The sequence below is a fragment of the Rhinopithecus roxellana genome, chromosome 3, assembly GCF_007565055.1.
Source record: "Rhinopithecus roxellana isolate Shanxi Qingling chromosome 3, ASM756505v1, whole genome shotgun sequence".
NCBI classification, from domain to species: Eukaryota; Metazoa; Chordata; class Mammalia; order Primates; family Cercopithecidae; genus Rhinopithecus; species Rhinopithecus roxellana.
This window is the reverse complement of record NC_044551.1, coordinates 130,935,292-130,956,490: the sequence shown is the minus strand read 5'-3', so window position 1 is coordinate 130,956,490 and position 21,199 is coordinate 130,935,292. Positions and strand designations below refer to the sequence as shown.

The 21,199-nt window shown below is 37.3% G+C and overlaps 1 protein-coding gene across 3 annotated transcripts in view; it reads right to left on the bottom strand.

The window, feature by feature from the left end:
* The window catches only part of MCTP1 (multiple C2 and transmembrane domain containing 1), a 606,741-nt gene that overhangs the window by 79,457 nt on the left and 506,085 nt on the right, over window positions 1–21,199 (bottom strand). For 2 of the 3 annotated variants that reach the window (XM_010380609.2, XM_010380611.2), the window contains exon 18: window positions 15,022–15,141. The exons of the other annotated variant lie outside the window; for it this stretch is intronic. In XM_010380609.2, the coding sequence (XP_010378911.2) occupies window positions 15,022–15,141 (120 nt within the window). The remainder of the gene's footprint in view (window positions 1–15,021; window positions 15,142–21,199) is intronic. 3 annotated transcript variants of the gene reach the window in all.

The following is a 21,199-nucleotide window of genomic DNA, read 5'->3' as shown; positions in this document are numbered from 1 at the left end:
CCATGTTAAAATATTAAAGAAAACTGACACAAAAGAAAGAAGTTTCATATTTAGTTTCATATTCATAGATGATCCAAACTTGTACAGGTGCTTATATTTGGATACATTACAAACTAAATGCCTATTTCTACCCTAGAGATATGGAAGAATTTGGGGAGAGTAGTATTCTTCAGCATGGTCTGGAGTTCATTTATATCATTGTGTGTGTGTGTAAACCATGCAGAACATGCATTTGTGTGCCAATGGATTTATTACACATGTAAGTATGATATGAAATGATGGAATTGTCTATTGATGGAGAAGACGCATATAATCACTCAAATGATTTCAAATCACTTGAAAGTACCAAAGGTCAGGTTGAAGACTTTTGTGGTAAGATCTTTATAGGTGTGCTAGTGCAGACATTTTTACAACAGGACACCTTCTCACAAGATTTTTGGGAAGAAACAAACTTTTGCAAAATGGTATAATTAAACTGTATACATAATTCACTCCATGTTTATAAGAATAATATGACTCAATCAAGTCTGGGATATACTGTTTCATCCAGTACATCTCAAAAGCAACTGCATATATGATGGCTGCTTAGTTTGATTCACGCTATTAAGGATTTGACCTTGGAGGATTTCAGCTACAGTAGTCATCAAGATAACTGAACCACTAGATGTAATAATAATTAGTGTGATAGGCTTGCCTGGGAGGCTGAATATATTGCAATACAAAAGAAGGCAGCCTAAAAAAAAAAAAAAAAAAAAAAAAAAAAAAAAAAAAAAAAGAGCATTAGTACTTACTGCTAAAAGACTTCCTGATTTTTACAGAGACACTCAAAAACAATTATTATTCTTGCAAAATGCATTTCCTTGGCTCATTCTGGGAAGTGCCATGTTGTAATTTAGTCTGATTCTTAATAAGGAATGTGGCTTTAATGTGGCTATCAGATGACTTTTGATGCATGCCAGTGATTATGTACAGCATGCCTTCTGCATCATCAACAGCAGTATTTGTTGTATAATCTGGTTTGCTATAAGGTGCAAAGACAGTAAATTTACTTTACTGACCAAAAGTATGTTACCTTTTAAGTGTCAGCTTAATATGCAGAAAAACTCTTCCATTAAGAAAGGTGAAACAATAACATAAATTCTATAATCAGTATAAGCCTCTTAAATTTCTTTTCATATTTCCTTTTCAGTATTCTTAAGTGTTCATTCTATTCTTACACAAAACACTGAACAGAATTCTAGAGTTTATTTGAACTCTGTCTCCATCTAAAGGCTTTACAATGTATTGGATTTTTTTTGCTTGCAGGAAAATTCTAATCTTGGTGTCTTTAGGATATTGCATATTAATTCAATTGAGTAGGAAAAAATAGGTCAACTATTAACCTGGAATGTGCTTTTTAAATAATAATGCTTTAATGAAACTATACTATTTGTCAAGGGAAAAAAGTATATACCAAAGGCCAAAAAATTGAGTTGTTTAATGTGCTTTGCCAGTAAAATTAAAAGCTAACTCTACTCACCATGAATCTACTTTATAAAATTTAATGTTTACAAAATATTTTCATACATTAATAAACACAGTACAAATAAAGAAAATTATGTACTTAAGCCTCTATATTTAGAGCCAAATTTCCATTCCAGAACCTCAACTTTGTAAAAAAAAAAAAAAAAAAAAAAAAAGGCACAATTTTAAATGTTTCAAACTTTGAAAACAATCTTAGAATTTTTTTAAGTGTCTAATAAAAGGTTCACATTTAAAAAATTTTCTGTAAAGCAAGAAAAGGGAGCTGCTGTGACATTTTAGAGTAGCATGTCCTGCAATCTTCTAAATATCCTTTGTTCCAACTCCATCAACAATTTTGGGAGCTGCAATAGGCAAGTTAGTTTTCAGGTAAATGCACAGTTTAGCACAAATATGCAAAATACTATGGAAATATTGGAATATATTTCCATATACGATTCCATATATGGAATAGCATGGAAAATACTACACTTTGGGAACATTAGGGATCTTTAAAGAATATACTTAGAAAACAAAAAAATTTATCTTGGAGATTAATGTCAGCAAACTTTTGGACCATACTGATCTGTTAGGTTTGATTCACTTAAAAAAAATTTATAGCAACCCTATTTTAAGCAATGTGTTGTGGGTCGTAAAGAGGGTGAGTGGAATGGGTGTATATTTGCAGAGAATATTCTGATACTAATTTTATTTTTCTTTTTCTCTTCTTTTCCATCTAGAATATTTTGAGGCCTGAGGACATTATGTCAGAAAATTTAAAAATGGAGCATGTTTTGTATGTCAAAAAAATCATAGTCAGAAAACTTCAGTTCTTTTCTTATATCCTTTTCTATAAATAATATTTTTTATCTTTTTTATATAAAGAATAATCACCTCACAAAAGAAAGTCCTAGTGGGTTTAGACCTACATTTGGACTGAAAAGAATGTCTGTGGTGAATGGTGAATTGTAGCATAAAAGCCTGAATGAAAAGAATGTTCATGAAACTTCACACAAAACCTCCAAACCGTTATATCATGAGCTTCCCACAATATAACACAGAGCTCTATATCCCAGGAAAAGCCTGCCTGGTCTACTTATCATTCCTGCTTTATGTAGTGTACTGTGTGATTGCTAAATTAGTATATAATGCATTTATAATATTTATAGTACCAACATTTAGTTAAATAACCTTTATGTAAGATTTATGTTGATTTTTTTATTTCTCATTTAATGGCAAATTATGAAGAGCATGTTTCATAAAGATAATTGTCCATTTAAATTCATCAGTCCATTAAATATTAAAATTATGTTTCTGATGCAATCGAGAACAAATTTGTCCAGCTTCAGTGATTATTTGCACTCATAAAAATTAGGCTTGATTAATAAAATTTAAATGCTTGATTAAGTTGACATTTTCATGTTCCATTCTGATTTATTAAAATTAGTCTCCATCTCCAGGCCTGGTATGCTGGTGTAGGTTTACCTTTCCCCTCCTCTTACCCGACATCCTGAGCAAGGCTGTTAGAAAGGAGGATTTTGCTTTTGGACTCAATGATAATTTCAGTGAAACGCCCTGTTCTTCACTCATGGTACTGCCTGCCTTTGTCTTCATGCACTGTGCACAGTGGAGATTTGTATTACACTAATCAAGAAAAATGTTTCTTTCAAATATCTATGGATATGACCTGTAAAATGGCATATGCTTATGGTATTTCTGTAAAATTCAGTTACTAAGGTGCTTTACATTGTTGAAGACTGCTTTGCTCAAATTTCTTCATATGCTTTTATTGATAAAAATATAGTTTTTATTTTTTGTGGGACTTCTGTATACATTGCAAGAGGACTATGGATACAGGAAATCTTACTGTGGCAATGCTATTATCTGTCTACAGGCTTAAAACCAAGAAAAATGACTCATGGCCATGAAAAACCATTCTCTTCAACGGACTTACAAGGGAACTCAAGAGAAATAGTGACATATAATGTCTAAGCTCCCACTTGCTTGCTGTTTTACGCATGGCAAGGTTCCCAGGTGTCACCTATTGAGCACTTACTCTATGCTTAACATGTGTTGTCTCTTAAATTCTTAGAAGACTCTAACAAGGTACCTATTGTTCCCATTTTATTGGTGAGGAAATTGAGGCATAGCAGAATGAATAAACTTGTATAGCTAACAAGTAGAAGGTTTGGAATTTAATCCCAGATCTTCCGAATTTCAAAGTTTGGGCTTTTAACCTCAAGCCACTGGAAAGATATAGTGGTAATGCTTATCTTAAAGGTGTTTTTGCTGTTGCCTATGGGAGTATAACCCATTTGAAAACTTTATTTAGGTAAACTGTCTCCTGTTTAAGCAATGCTATCAGAACATTCAGTTAGTTTCTAAAGAACTGATAGTGTATACTAGTTTTCTTTTTTTGTATAATGAAGTAAATTCAGTAAGTAATACATGACAAAAAAAAAATACACCTGGAAGGTGTATTTTAGTTTGGTCACTGAAACATACTGTTTCAGTTCTATGTACATAAGCATAGAAAGGCCTGAAAGTCGTATGCTCTTGACAAAGGTGTCTCATACAATGCTTTAAAAAATGAACACAAAACTGTCAGCGTTATTGGACTTCCTAATAGTTCTGATTTATAAACACTTTCCACAAGCAGATAAAGACATATAATTTGGTTTCCACTTTTAGTTTGTTAATTGGGGTCTTAGAATTTCTTGTCACCTTTCTAAACCAAGGACAATAGTTCTCCACAAATACATGAAACTCTCTGCCAGCACCACCCTTCCCCCACCACCACCACACAGAGAACAATGATAAAGACTAGAAATGCAAACTAGTTCTAAGGTCATGAGTCAGGCAGAAGGTACTTCTGTTGGCCCCTTTTCCTCCCTCCCCAGGTTTAGAATAGTTTGGCTCTCTGCCAAGAGGAGAGTGCAAAGTCATTTAGAAAGAACAATCAGGAAATAATCACTGGAAATCGGTAGGATAACACATCCACCCTCAAACCAGAATTGGGGTATCCTTATTTTCCTCCCCAGTCTTACATCTCAATTACAGAAATGACAAAGTCCTGAGGGCAGATATTTGGAAGAACAGAAATGCTAAGACCCTTTGGCAGATATATGGGTGGACACTTTGGAGAACCATCAAGATGGTGAATTCTTTGGATCCATGAGAGGATTTGAGGGGTTTAGGAAGCTGGTTTTTCAGTGACTCTCTGGGGCTCCAGGGTTCAACTGTGGCTCAAATAAGTGAAAATCAACCATTTATGGGAGCAAGAATTTCAGATTTCCTTCAGAGTTGCCAAAAACAATTCATTTGGTAGAAAAGGAGTTGGGGAAGAAATCCTCTATAAGAACTAAGAGTACCTCTTTGCCTCATTATATTCTTATATGCATCTCTGGAGAACTGAGCAAGGTGGGAAGAATTCAGGAAGATGGTGGAGGCTAAAATATGAGAGTAACTGGGAACAACCTCTAGGGCAACTACCACTAACTTTAAATTGGAAGTCTCTCTTCTGAGTCCTACTAGAGCTAAAGCAAGAAGTGTGCATTCCAGTGAGGAGAATCTTTAGCAAATTGACTTTTAAAAATAGAAGTGTTTCTTTTACATCTTTCTCTATTTGAACTGACAGGTCACGTACTGGTAATACTCATCTTCCACCATTCTACCATTTTTATCTTTTCAATTTTCGGTTTGACTACAGTTTGAGAATTGAGTAAAAAGGATAGCCAATAAACTCAAGAAGTACTAAAACCAAACATGGAGTTACTAAGTGAAAACAACAGACCGAGGCGTGAAGAACAGTGGCCACAGGTAGCTATTTAACGCCCTGTTTCATTATGTATGCATCACTCACACACATATATGCAGGAGTATCTACATGTCTTTTGACTGAACATTCTGCATGCTGTGTACAGACCTCTATCACTGCACCTATTATATTCATATATTCTATTCAGTTGTTTCTCTCACTAGACCACAAACTGTCCTGGGCAAGCCATGTATCTTCATCATCTTTGAACCACAGTATTATTAGTGCCTATAAATGTTCAATAATATTTGTTGAATGAAAGTAATTATGCAGAAAAATTAGATACTTTTTGATTTCGAAGGAAAGATCAGACTAAAATATTTTCAAACTCTTTTTAGTAACTCAGAGCAAAATGGTCCGAGCCATTTTGCTGTGTTGAGATTAGACACACAAATGGAAGATTCAATTAGAACAATCTGAGGAGGACCCACAGTGAGCCAGTTATGACAATATAATGAGCGTGTTGTGATTTTTATTGTTATGATTACTTTCTAATTTGGTCATGAAGTCTGTCTCTTGAGAGTGACCATGAGCCAAGAGAGCCATTTTCTAGAGTGCTCTGATGAGAGGAAAGTAAGACTCAGGTGTGTCAGTCAGACAAGACATATTGAGGAGGTGAACCCAAAGTGCATAAAACAAGAAATTTAGTACTTACTGGTCCCAGAGAGGTTAGGGATGCCAATGGGAGACCGAGGGAAGGCTGGAGGCGGCAGAGAGCTCAACCAGTGGGTGGGACACGCAAGAGAAAAAGAGGAGCCGTCAGACTATGCCTTTATTAAGGTCCATGGGTGTTATCCCGTGGCTGGTTTAAAGAGAGCACGAGGGGAAATGCTGACTCGGCTCCAGTGCTAACCATTAGGTTTCATCATGGTCAGCAGCTGTGGGGTGTGTTGGGTCAATGGGATGAGAAGCAAGTGGGCTACAGCATAAACAACCATACAGAGAAGGTAAGCTTTAACTAGCCAAAGGGGACGGGTACTGCTAGGTTTCAAATAACTCACGTCAGGCCTTAAAATGGATGCCTAGGCAGCAACTATATGAAACAAATTTATGACAGATGTGGGAACTCAGAGGTATGGGCTCATTTAACCTCTTAGAGTATGAGTTGGTAGGGTCAGACTGGTAGTAGGGGGTGTCAGGGATGGCTCTCCGAAAGAAAGAATAATGATAATTAGTGGTTACCCAGGCACAGCTGTATAAAATGTTAAAGGCTTAATGGGTTGCAAATTAATATTAACTACCAAAAACCTTCAAAATGCATATACTCTCACCCAGAAATTCTTCAAGGACTTTCCAAAGCATATTACCAGAAAGGGACCCAAAGATTTCTTTAGGGTTTTCTTCATAGTATTGAGAAAGCAAAATATTTGAAGTGGGCCAGGCACGCTGGCTCACGCCTGTGATCCCAGCACTTTGGGAGGCCGAAGTAGGCGGATCACTTGAGGTCAGGAGTTCCACACCAGCCTGGCCAACATGGCAAAATCCTGTCTCTGCTACAAAAAAAAAAAAAAAAAAAAAAAAAAAAAAATACAAAAATTAGCCGGGCGTGGTGGCAGGTGCCTTTATAATCCCAGCTACTGGGAAGGCTGAGGCAGGAGAATTGCTTGAACCCAGCAGGTGGGGGTTGCAGTGAGTCGAGATCACACCACTGCACTCCCACCTGGGTGACAGAGTGAGACTCTGACTCAAAAAAAAAAAAAAAAAAAAAAAAAATTGAAGGAAATATTTCTAAAAACTGTCTAATTAAGAAGACTGGTACAGTGGCTCGCACCTGTAGTCCCAGCTAGGCAGGAGGCTGAGGTGAGAAAACTGATGGAGTCTAGGAGTTCAAGGCTGCAGTGAGCTATGATGGCACCACTGCACTCCAGTCTGGGCAGCAGAGGGAGACCCTGTCTCTAAAATACACACACACACTCATATAGTGAAAATTGTATAGAAATTAAAACTTACAGTAGACTGTTTTCCAGGAATATGAGGGATATTTCCAGATATGTTGCAGAATATAAAAAGCAGGTGAGCTAAAATGGGTTAAATGTGACTCAATTTTTATAAAAACAAAACATGTGTGATAAGAAATATACATTTACATTTGTAAGTATATTTTTAAGAAAACAGGAGAAGGCATAGAAAGAGTGTACAGAATATTTGGGAAACTACAAGTATACTCTGCTCCAGATACTCCTGCGACTGCTGGGGCTATCCCACCCTGGTCCTCCTCCTTTTCAGACCCACTACCTTGGAAGGTCTTCTTTTCCCAGGGTGAAAGGCCCCTCTTCCAATCCCTGTCTTAGGTGGGTCATAGCCTTCATGGCTGGACAGCCACCTCCTCATCAACGCCAACCGTGTTGCCTACAAGCCTGCTGTGCCAGTGGAGGAGCCCCGAAGACCATCCCAGGATGATGCACCCCATAAAAGTACAGTCTTGCAGGGGCTACAGCCACCTGCAGTGCACTTGTATCTTTGCCAGCCCTCTGCGGCTGCAGAGCCACCATGCATCACACTTGGACCTCAAACTCTTCATGTGCGGCACCTCGGGCAAGGATTTCAAGCTCTTCCACCATGGTGCACATCTGTCCTCAGTGCTCACGTGACTTCCAGGCCTCTGCTAAGTTCCAGACCCTGCCTGCACTGCCTTTCTCCAGCCACCACGTCTGTCCCATGCTGCACCATTCCCACCCATGCTCTGTGAGTACTGGCTTTACAGACGTTACTGCCTTATTCTGGGCCTGAGTTTCCTCATATGTCCAAAGGGAGAAGCATCACTCTTTTTTTCTCTTTTCTAGTTGTGTCGTGAAGACAAAAGGATTGCCTTCCCTGAGCCTGTGGACTGGGTGAATAGGAGGTAAAGCAGGGAACACAGGCCTGCGAGTCAGCTGGAACTACCTTCCCATCCAGCTGTGCTGCGCTAGCCTTTGCAAGTGGCTTGGTTTCCTGCTCTCCCAAGTGGCAAGCAATTGTCCAGAAGAAAGTGACAACAAAAGAGTATGGCCATGGTCTGGTTCATTTCTGTTTTCTCACCCTTAAGCCACTACTCCCACCTTTTGCTCAATAAATATTGCATATTCCAAAACAAACAAAAGCAAAACAACAACAACAACACCACCACACACATAAACAATCCTGTTGGAATACTGAGGGGGATGAAGCTGAAACTATGGTTTAGGTGGGGCCTGCTCCTGACGGGTCTTCTATACTTGAAGATGTTGGGGAATACTTTTATTTCAGAACTGTCACCTCCCTACAGGTCTGGAGGTAAGAATGAAAGGTACAACTGAGATAGAGTTGCCAGACAAATATAGAACATCCACTTAAACTGGAATTTCAGATAAATTAAGAATGTTATAAAAACATATAAGTGTAAGTATGTCCTGTTGTTATCTGAAATTTCCATTGAATTTGGCATCTGTGTTTTTATTTGCTAAATCTGACAACCCTAAATTGGGTACACATTCACAGGGCTTCAGGGCTGGAATTTCAGGGAAATTTGCAAAGTAGAAGGCCTGGTCATCTACTGAGAGGGAGGGGACAGTGGTGGGGGGACTTGGGACGAGTGAAGAAAATGTGGAGATCTTGTTGGTGCAAATCCAAAGCCTGATGACAACGGTTATTAACATATTGGGTTGCACTATGTACAGCAAGTGATTATAACAAGGCTAAACAGTTGGTGAACAGCTTTGAGAGGGGTCACAGGGGACAAGCTTTTTACCAACATCTGATTGGCTGTTGATTCTACTGATTTATCCTAGTGATCGTGTTGGAAAACTAAAGGTCTGGTTCTTTTCATGGTCCTCCTCAGATTTTTTTCAAGCTCATGACCTTCTGAAAAAAATTGAGAAAATTGCTGTTGAAATAAGCACGAAGAAGAAAAGAGTGATCATCCATTTTTAGATGTGTTTACAGGCTGTATGACTCAGTGTTGCTTCTGCTAAGAGCACTGAATATGTGGTCTTTTTTGGTACTGAGAGGCAAACACAGGAAACTTGTGGTCTATGCTGCTTTCAGTGAATGATAAAACTCTTACTGAAGTAGAGAGAGTCTAACTGTACATTCAGAGTGCTTTGCATATGACGTCCTCTCCTCTGTCAGCTTGGCTTTGGCCAGCCTCTTTAGATCCTGTTAGGAACACTTGACTTATTCAGTATTCCATATATTCCACCACAGACTTCTTTGGAATGGAAAACACTGGCTGACAAAATAATAAATGTGCTTGATTTATAGGAGCTCAAGTCAATCAGATGTTTCTGTGGTGGACCATTCCAAACTGTTCAATCAACAGCACTTATGGCAAAGAGTGCTGCTCTTAGGAGCTTTATTTGTAGAGATAAGTGCTCTGGGTCTCATTGGAACAGACCTAATGGGAGACAATATTCAGTACTATTCTGAAAGGGAAATGGAGAAACAAATGCTTTGTCATGAGAAGGAGCTAACTAAACATTTCAGTATTTCCTAAAGTATTTTAGCAAGGCAGACTCTGTCTCAATTTGTGTCACAGTCATATCATGAGTCAGAGAATGATTTCATTGATCTGCCCCACTCTTCAGTCTTTTAATGCCACCATTGATTAGATAACTGAGATTGTTGTGTGGGAGGAATATCATGACAGTAAAAATGAATGTTCTTTTAAAGTGTAATTAAAAAACACAGCTTGAAGAATTTTTTGTGTCAAAGATATTCAAAAATTGCTTTGACACAAAAAAATTTATTCACATATATGAAGAAGTCAGCTTTGATGGGCTCCTCCCATGGTCACCTTGGTGAATGGAAGGTAGCCCTCCTGGTCATGAATGCTTTGGAAATTAATGGTGGCATGTGGGAAAGAACAGATGACTAGCACCCATTCATGTGAGGTTACTGGGTACCTCATAGGAAGGAATCTGGAGACAACGGGGATTTCATGCAAGGCCCTGGACACTAAGAAAGCAGTCCTTTGGGAAAGGAATGCCCATGCGTGTACCATAGATACAGACTGGGACTTTACAACAGGGCACAATTGGGTTCACATCACACTTGCTCTGGGGAGTTGCTTACTTATCATCCTTGATACTGAATTTTCTGATTTGTAAAATGGGGATAAAACTATTTAGAATTATTTACTGGATATAATTATTGTAAAGGAAAAAAGGAGGTGATGTCTCTAAAAGGCTTAGCAGGATGCCTGATACATAGAAATTGCTTGATAAATATCCTTTCTGTTTCCCTCAATGAGAGATATGGAAGACATGGGATGAGGGGTGTGGGAAAATTACTACTTTCTATTAATATGTCGGCTTAAAGATGTAGTTAGTGCTACTGGCTTTTCTGTAATTCATGGGAGAAACTTGCTGTAACAGTGCCCAGGGAGAGGTGGGATATATCCCCAGCAGAAAATGTGATTGACTGGTGGTTCGGAGTATAAACTTCAGGCAGACTGCTCTGTGTTCTAATACTGGTTCTGACACTTTCTGTGTGTTTTTGGATAAGTTATTTAAACTTTCTGGCCCTGTTTCCCTGTATGTGCAGTAGAAATGATACTTACAGGGTGTGCAATAGACCCCTGGTTTGCTTGGCTAACTTATTTCCTTCATTCTCTGTGACTTGATTCTCTTTTCTCAAGGAAGAGCTCTTGCAGCCATGCTTGTCTACATGAGCATGTTCCTTTGCTTACAACTGATGAAGGGACCTGGCGGGGGGCGGGGCGGCAGGTCACTTGACTTAGGAGGATCCAACCCATTGGCTGGGCTAACACAATCAGTTTCTCTCTTGGAGGAGGACTAAATCACATGGTGAATTTAAAGTACTTCACACAGAGCCCAGGGTGTAATGATGTTTCAATAGTTTTTAAATCAAAGTAAAAGCCATTTCCTGGCATCTACTCTTCCACTTTCAAAATGTCTCTCTACAGTCACTGTAATTTGGATAGTTGGTACAAGCCTAATAGGCAATGCTGGTGAGAACTTTTCCCAGGTTTTGAAGTGACAGCTCAAACCAAGAGAAGGATGACATTCCTATCTTTATATCCCTTTCATGCCAGGGACATTTCTGAATGAAGCATGTCTTCAAAGGTTTTCTCTGGAAAAGCCTAACAATTCTCATGCTAGAAATTTTAATGTCATAGTCCCAGTCTAGGTATATTCAGACCTAAGATTGCTTATTTTTAACAAGTCCAACTAGGAAATAGCAGAGGTGAAATATTTTTAACCATGCCTCTTTCACATGGGCACCCTCTGTGTCTACAGTTTTAACCTCAGGAATGGCTGTTTACTTATTCTGTCCTTAACAGGTTCAGCTCATTAAACGCTGCAAAACTTATTCAGCAAGGATTACATCTGCTTTTGCTCATTAAACTAGAATAGGCACCATGGTGGGGAAAAGGTATGAGGGTTCAGTGCCTGTAATCTTAAGGGTCTCCAAGAAAGGAAAGACTCTCCTTAAACAATAAACACATAAAGAAACACTTTCCTGTTTGGTATTAATCTCAAATATTAGCCAATACATTGAAGACAGAATTTTACCCATCTATGCATTTTTCATCTTTCACAGTGTTTCTTTTATTTTCTTCTTCAACTTCTTATGTCATGGAAATTTTGTTTCCTTTTCTTTCTTTTCTATGACGTGAAGGTCATTTTGATTTTTCTTTTATAGTTTTTACCCTAATTAAATTTTGTCAGCTGAATGTATAGATTTTTGTTTTGGTTTGGTTGATTTTTGGTGGCAGAAAATTCTTTCTCTTTCCCTGTCTCTCTTTCCTAAAACAGAAAGTTTCCTGGTTTGGAATCAGCCAATGGTGTGATCAATGCACCTCAGAGATCCTGTAAAGTTTTCACTTATGCTGAAAGAGTCTGCAGTGTCTTTGGGATATCAATATGGACTTACAGGAAAATACCATCCTTCCAGTACTATGCACTATGCAGGAGAGTCAATTCGTCACAGCATGGCAACCCCTACACACACTTTCCCTAAATTCATATATATGTGTGTATATGTATGTGTGTATATATGTGTGTGTGTGTGCATGTGTGTGTGTGTGTTTGTGTATATATATATATACATATATATATGCATTCTGTAACCAGCAAAGTATAATCCAGGTTTCTTTTCAAAAGGAGCAACCGGTTCAAATGCACAGCTGGATATGCCAGCAAACACATAATTAGACAAATTGGATTTAAGAGTTACGTAAGGTCTTAACTGAGCCAGTGAATAAGAAGCTGAATGAAACGTTGTGATTGCTGCTCTGGTGCCTAGAAAGAACAGAATATGTGGATCTGTGTGTTTTGGGCAAATAAAAGGCAATTACTGGGAGTTATGGAGTGTAGTTGGCATTCCATGAGAGTTAGACTATAGAATGTTTCACAGTGGGTTGTGCTGGGGAAGAAAAATGTCCATGGCTAAAAGAGGAGCCTGTTAGAGGAGATGTACTAAAAGGAAAAGATTTGGTAAATACTATTTTGAAGCTATATTTTGCAACAATTATATGATATGCATTTTTTCAATAGGCTATAAAATGTCTTAGAGAATTTTAAGTACAAAAGGATACATTATATATTATTTTTCCTCTGAAAGCGGATGTTTCCAGCCAAGCCAGGTATATTCTGAAGAAGATAACAAGCAAAGTCTACAGTGTCAGAATTTTTCGCTAAGAATACCAAAACCAGTGACTAAATATTGAAGATAAGCCCCCTCATAGAATTAAGAAGCTAAAACTAAATTACCAGTTTTTCCTATTTGGAAATAATCTTATTTGCAAATTTGTCTCAAGGCAACAGAATGAAAAGTAGATATTCTTCTCTCTCGACAATCTCCACGAAGTAAATGGGACGAAAAAAGCAATTGTCTGAAAGAGTCCTATTTTCTTAAAGAAAACATCCTGAATTAATTGATGAAAGTACCTATTAGTCCCCATGACACCAATGCTTACAGCATTTAGGGCTTGTCTCTCAGTGTGCAATTTAAATATATATCCATAAAATCCTTGCCAATAATACTAATAACTTCTTGTCTATTGATGCTGACTAAACATTAAAATCTCTATTAGCAATCTCATGTTTGGTTTGTTATACTTTACAAAGAAGGTTTTGAACATGTCTAATTTGCAAAGCAGGTACTACAGACAGTGACAAATACAAAGATGAACAAAGTTCCCTTCCCTCAAATTTATAATCTAGTAAGAAAGACAGAAATATAATAGAGAAGTAAACATGGTGTCTTGCTGGCAACTTTGTCACATACTAAAGGAAATTATTTTGAAGAATTTTATATTTTGCTTACATTGCTATTTGAAGTGTATTTTACTTGTGTTATTTAAAACGGAAGTTCTTTTACATTGAAGGTATGTATGCAACCATTAAGATGGTTACTATTGGCCGGGCGCGGTGGCTCAAGCCTGCAATCCCAGCGCTTTGGGAGGCCGAGACGGGCGGATCACGAGGTCAGAAGATCGAGACCATCCTGGCTAACATGGTGAAACCCCGTCTCTACTAAAAAATACAAAAAACTAGCCGGGTGAGGTGGCGGGCGCCTGTAGTCCCAGCTACTCGGGAGGCTGAGGCAGGAGAATGGCGTAAACCCGGGAGGCGGAGCTTGCAGTGAGCTGAGATCGGGCCACTGCACTCCAGCCCGGGCGACAGAGCGAGACTCCGTCTCAAAAAAAAAAAAAAAAAAAAAAAAAAAAAATGGTTACTATTAAATATTATACACTACTTTTAAGCTGATGATCAAATAATTCTGCATCATTATGGGCACAGTAGTTGGCAAAAAATCTATTTATGATCTATTATAATCTACAGATCATAAATCAAATAGAGATCCTTAATGGCAAGAAAAGTAGTAGTCTGCTAAGGACCAAGTAGATTCTCAGTGTTTGCCAACCTTTAAATTCTTCTCAACAGCAGTCTATTGAGTTATCAAATTGTAAATGTCGTATTTGGAGAAGACACTCCCCTCATTTATTTACATGTGGGAAAGCTTTTTGAAGTTAGGTTGCTAGGGGCATGGTGATAGAAAATCCAAGGGGAACAAAGCTTGGCAGAACATATGTGATTATAGTGTGGGCAGCTTCTGCTACTTAGTCTAAAACTCTTCTAGAAAGAGAGGGTTGTCTCATACCTTCTGCTTTCAAAAATGCCAAAGAGGACAGGTAGATTTAGTATAACTTTCCCTAGGTTAAATGAAAGCTCTTAATCCTTAAGCTTGATATCTCAATACACCTCTGACACAGAGAAGGATATTTACTGTTGTCCAGTGAAACTGCATTGGACTAAGGTACTTAATACACGTTTCCAGGCCAACAACCATCAATTCTTCATTTCTTCCAATGACAGAGAACAAAGAATCTATCTGTCTTAAGTAAAATACATTCACTTAGTTTGATCACTAATAATTTTGTGACATTGTATCTTAAATCAGGATTCATTAAGATATAACAAATAAGGAGAATAAAGCAATTATTTGAAGTAGCACCCATTTATGATTGAAAATCATAGCTCATTCTTTGGTGTTGCTCCCTGTTTTAGTTTCTACCAATAGGAGTAATGTTAGAAATAAGTGAATACTTTCTATTGTGTTAGGACCAAAGAGTCATTAGTTTTGAGCTGATACAATTTTCCTCTAAACTTGAGTATTTATAGACAGAATTTCTGGTTTGTAAAGCCAAATTCAATGTTGATCTTGTCAGAGGGACTAGAATAAGAACAAAAACACATACAAGTAAGAGAGTAGAGACTTACTGTATCACGTTGCCTGTTATCTTTCCCTGATATTATCAAGAAGTAGTTCCATGTCAATAGTAACAACAAAACCAGTGGTATCATGTAGAGCTCAAAGTTCCAGACAACAAAGAGAAAGAGCTGGAGGAGAGAGAAGAGAGAAGAAGGGATGAGTCAACACTGAATTTCATTAAATGGACTCTTATTTATACTCTACTTCAAAAACACAAAACAGAATGCTTCAAAACAGGAAGATTTATCTTGAAAACAAAGCCTTGGAAACTTTTAGACATTTTTCTAAAAATATAACTGACCCTTGAAAAGTCACTGGTAAGATTTCCAATCTGTTTAATTTCTATTAAGGAAAAGTTGATATCATTACGTTGTCAAAGAGGAAATTTGAGTTTTTCTCCTCCAGTGAAATTATTGTTAAGTTGAACACAATTTTTAAAAAGCAGCAAAATGAACTCCACTACACTGTCAGAAATAGCCTGGTCTATCTGCCTTAATGATAAAAAATGAATCACTATTTAATATCAGGGACTTTTAAAAAATCTTACTTGGATAATACAACATAACAAGATTAATAGGCAGATGAAAATACCAAGTCTACATCAGACAGCCCCAAAGATTTCACAACATGAAAAAAAGCACTGCTGCCGACAAGTGTACAAAATGCCGACAAGTGTACAAAATGGTTGGCTTAACATTTAGCATTACCATAGAAATCAAACAGCTATTACAAGGAAATTTTGTCAAAACAAATTTTAAAATGCCTATTTGTATTATTCTTTTTTAACACTACCTACTTCTCCAAGTATATAAACTTTTTCATTGTAAGATAAATGTTAGATTAAGAACTCAGGGTGGCAGATGGAGTCATTCTAAGAACACTTACATTATAAAACAACACAAAGTTGGATATAAAGTATGACTCACCCCCAACCCACACCAGACTTGTAATCCTGGACAGATCATCTAAATTCTCTGGGTCTATGGCTTTTGCTGTCAAATTAAGGTAATGTTAAGGCGGGAGGCATTTAAAAACTAGATTCCACTCCTGACACTAATGCTAACTAGCCATATAACTTTTAAGCAATATATATATCCCCTCTTTCGTTTCTTCCCTAGTAAAATGGGGATAATAGGATTATCCACCTCAGGGTTGTGAGAATTAAACCCACTGCTTGGTGCACAGTAATTTCGCAAAAACAAAAACCCAAACCATTATTGTGTACATGTTATTAATACCTTACAAAACACAGAAAGTCAACTAATTATTGATTAAGGTCCTCAAGTAATACAGATTATAATACTGGAAGCTAGAAAGCCCTCTGCCTGCTAAGATTTAGCTGAACATAGCATAACTGGGACTTTCAGCCAGCTGGTTGGAATAACACAAACATCTTGCATTTGATAGGTCAGGAGAGTTAGGGGCAGTGCCCTAAGGACACCCGTGTCAGGCACAGCAGCATGGACCATTTGCAGTCTTCTTAATAAATCTCAGTGAAGCCTGCAGCCTATTTAAATAGCAGAGAAAATTAAACAGTGTGAAATGGTAGGGAGACTCCTGGCCTCAGGGCCAGAAGACCAAGGTTCTGAGCTTTAGAAAGTCACTTTGCCTTAGTGTTCTCATATCTTGACAGAGGTCTATAAATCTAATTGTCTTGAATATTTCTCTAATATTTAAAATGACTTCATGACATTACTGTACCATCTGTTTTTTCAATGTGACATTAAATTTTGAAAACTATATATTTTACCGAATTCTTTTATATTCATAACCAAGAGGGCGCCAAATAGCACAAATAATAGTTAAGTAAGCCAATAAATGATTTTGGACAGAATTACATAGTAACTATAGATTCAAGTTCCTGCATAAGTTCCAAATATTGTAATACATGAAGCATGAGCCATATCTTTTATTTTATGAGAAAAAGTAGGAAATTTCCAGAAAAAGAAAATATTTCCATTCAATTTTTGAAATTTATACCAATTATACAAAGATGATATAAATAATTGATGGTTATGATTATTAAAATATATTTTTATAAAGATAATTCTTTTTTTAGAAGTGAATTAAGGTAAATCTGACAGACATCAATACATGTAAAAGGGAAAATCATTTTTGGCTAGAGTCCATATTCTTTATTATTTAATTGTAACATTTAGGCAGTCACTAGAATATAAGCTCCTGTAAAGGTAGACTTTTTGTTTTCATTCACTGTTTTATCCCTAGAGCCTGGAACATGCCCCTACTTGGGGCATGGCAAGTGCTCGATAAGTAAATATTTACTGAATTAATGGATAAATGGACACTGGGTTCCCCAATCATTCAACAGAATTCTATTTAATTATTTGTATTAGCAAAAGTTCTATAGATCTACTACATAAAACCAAGTGACTTCAGGAAAATGCATTCAGAGTTACAACCTGGGATACTACTAACAAATTTCTCCCTCTGACAAAAAAGTCTACCTTAGTACTTCTAGACAAGATTTTCTTTCCATTTGGCTATGCAGTCATGAACTATTTTGGATATTATGGTCTTTGCTCTTGGACCTTACTTTATGTTTGCCTTTTCTGAGGGCACTCATTTGACTTAGTGTGTTCTGGCCTCATGGATGGGACTCAGATTATCCCATTGCTAAATATGACCAATTGTAATCTTTGTAACCTATTGAGCAGATATATTTTCCCTTCTAATGTCCATTCATTGGTGTTAGGTTCCTCGTCTTATTCAGAATGAATTTCCTTGTAATGTCCATGTATTGGTGTTAGCTGCAGGCCTGTCATCCACAGAAAAACTTCCTAGATGACAATCCTGCAAGCAATCAAGACATCTCTCATGCCTTCTTCTTCTCTAGGTTTAACATCACCACTTACTTCAAGCATCAGTTACACATTATGGTTTCTAGGCACTTCCCCACTGTAGTCATCTTCCTCTTACCACATCCAAATCAACACATCAAAAACTTTAGCACTCAGAACTGACACACACTTCTCATAAATGCCTATGGTATTTTTATATGTCCTAATAACACGGGCACCAGAACATGGATTGGGGAAAGACAGAGGAGAGTGAGAGACAAAGGAAGAAATTATGTTCATTTTAGGAACTCTGGCAATGGAAAAACCATCTCCTTTTCTATTGTGGTTTTAATAATCTAATATTTGGGTAATTGAGTGAGGAGGGTCTACTGTTGAAAATATATATTTTTAAAACATGAGGGCTTTGAATAAATTGTAAATTCAAAAGCATTTATTTTTCTTTTTCACCACCAAAATGAAGATTTCAAAAGGTTAAAGAAAAGAACATGAACACAGATTAACAATAAAAATGTATTTATTGAACAAATACGTTATGAAATATTAGATGTTTGAAAGTAGAACAGCCAATCATTTATTCAATATAATATTAGTGATGATTCTACTTCCTGTTAGCTGGTGAGGATCCTCTAATAAAGAGAGCCCTCAAAGGAAGAAAGGAGCTTTTTAGCTCATTCACTCCACACTGAAGCCTCTTCTCTCCTCTCTCTTCGGAAAGAGATCAATCTTCTCCTCTTTCCCATAAAAAAAACTGAGATAACACAAAAGACCTGGCCTTTAGTGTCCCACTAGAGTAGTAAGAGAAATAAGGCAGCTGGAAGAAACCCAAGGAAAGCCACGACAATGAAGGATCTGTCCATGGTCCTGATTATACATTTTCAGAGGTATGGGGGAAACGAGATATAATAATGCATTAAAATGGGATGGAAAAAGAAATCAAGAAACAATTTTAAAAATCTTTAATGTATTCACAGAATACAAAAATAAACCATAAAATGTCTAGAATTTGTCCAGATCTGCATTTCCGGACTGCTTTTTGCCTCTGTGTGTCATGGAACGAGGACCTGCAGATTTTAGAAATTTTTGATGTTACAGTGTAGTGATGAGGACACTCACAAATGTCTACACAGTGTTGAATTCCTTCACCTCCTTCACTACAGCACCCTTTCTGTATTTTTTCCTCTCTGTCACATAATCTCGTCACGTCTCCCCCATCTCTCCTTTTAATAAGGAAACTTAGGCTGTCTACATTTTACTCTCATGGAATACATACCCAATTCCAAACAAAACATCTACCCCTACATTAGTTATCCATGTTCATTAGAGACTAGAACTATTCCAAGAATTTGGTGGCTTTCTTTTTTAATCATTAGATGGCTGTTGTAATTTACAAGTAGAATTCAATACCAGAAAATCTTCAGGGGGCATTAGCCAAATGGTAATAAGTACACACAACCCCCTTCATTAGAAAGAGAACATTGAGAGTTTTACTCATTATCCTGCATGTTAGAAGCTCTCTGTCAACTGGCCTTGGGCTGTTAGCCACGACTGTGGGATCCCTCAAGGAGCTGCTGCAGTGTGGTACAGTAGAGAGAAGAGTATTTGAATCAGGCCTAGGGCATCCAAGCTCTCTAGTCACTAGCTTTGGGACCTTGGGCAAGTTACTAGATTTCTCTTAGTTTTGTCATCTGAAAAGAGAAAATGATACTATTTACTTGGCAGATTTGAGAAGCAATTAAGCTGATGCTTGATACCTATAAAATGCTCAACAAGCATTACGTGTTATGACAAGCAGGAATTGATTGGCTTACACTACATATAATTTTTTGGCCCTTTCAGCGGCTTATCACTTTTCATATACTACCCTAGAATCCATAACTAATGATTGTTTCAAGAATAAGAGCTATGCTAAAGAAGTCATGCCAACTAAATAGAAAGAGATGATGAAATGAGTGCCACTTTCCATTTTTCATATTTAATTTGTGGTGACTGAGTGCAGTAATGACCCCAATTTTTCCATGTTTCCCTGTATCCATGACTTTTATAATAGCCTCCCACAATGACTGAGATTAGGCATATAACTTATTTTGGTCAATGATAGAGTAGCAAATATGATGAAAACAGAGGCTTAAAAAAACATGGGGCATAGTTGCTCCATCACCCCAGTAGAAAGCCAGACAGCATCCAAAGCAAAGCCACCTACCAGAAGCCAACCAAAGACGCAAGAGTGAGCCCAGCTAAGCCTAGTCCAAACTGCTAACAAAATCATCACTAAATAAATGATAGTTGCTTTAAGCTACTAATTGTGGAGCGGTTTGTTATACAGCAAAGGCTCACTAATACATATTATTCTGTCTCCAAGGAGACAGTGTGGTAGGATAAAATACAGTTTTGACCAGAAGCCCAAAGAAGTGATTTCAGTTCAATTTCTGCTATCTGATCATCGCAGGACCCTGTGCAAGTCAATTATTCTCTTTTCCTTTAGTCTCTTACCTATAAAATGGAGATGGTTACACCAGCCTATTTCATAAGTTGGCTGTGGAAAAGCAAGTGATATATGTGAAGATGCTTCATCAAAAAGTACTATATTATTAATATAATGCTTTTCTTTTTCTTCTTCTTCTTCTTCTTTTTTTTTTTTTTTTTTTTTTTTTTGAGATGGAGTCTTGTTCTGTTGCCCAGGCTGGAGCACAGTGGTGCAATCTCGGCTCACTGCAAGCTCCACCTCCTGGGTTCATGCCATTCTCCTGCCTCAGCCTCCCAAGTAGCTGGGACTACAGGCGCCCACCACCACACCTGGCTAATTTTTTGTATTTTTAGTAGAGATGGGGTTTCACCGTGTTAGCCAGGATGGTCTCGATCTCCTAACCTCGTGATCTGTCCACCTTGGCCTCCCAAAGGGCTGGGATTACAGGTGTGAGCCACCGCATCTGGCCTATGCTTTTCATATTATAAATTATTATTAAGAAAATTACATAGACTTTATAAACTTAATAAGTCAATATGATCATTGCTCTTTGAGCAGTTGTAGAAGACGGGTGGTGTTCTTTAGGGTGAACTGTATTTGGTGAGGAATGGAGAATTTTTTGGTGGGAAATCCTAAGAGTTAAACAGAAGGGTTGCAGTTAAAAGTTTTACTAATAATTGAAACAAAAAAATCTAGATCTTTACAAGAATTCGTTATTACTAGCAAATGGCTGAAACATTAAAGATTTTGTGAACTCAAGTTAAAACAATTCAGTATTAAAATGTTAACAATTTCTTAACAATCTTATTATGCCCCTATATATGAAAAACAGCTTGTTCGGAACTAGTAGTTTCATGAATTCTAATTCTTGTTCACAGTCTTTGTTCATTTTTAAATTCAAAA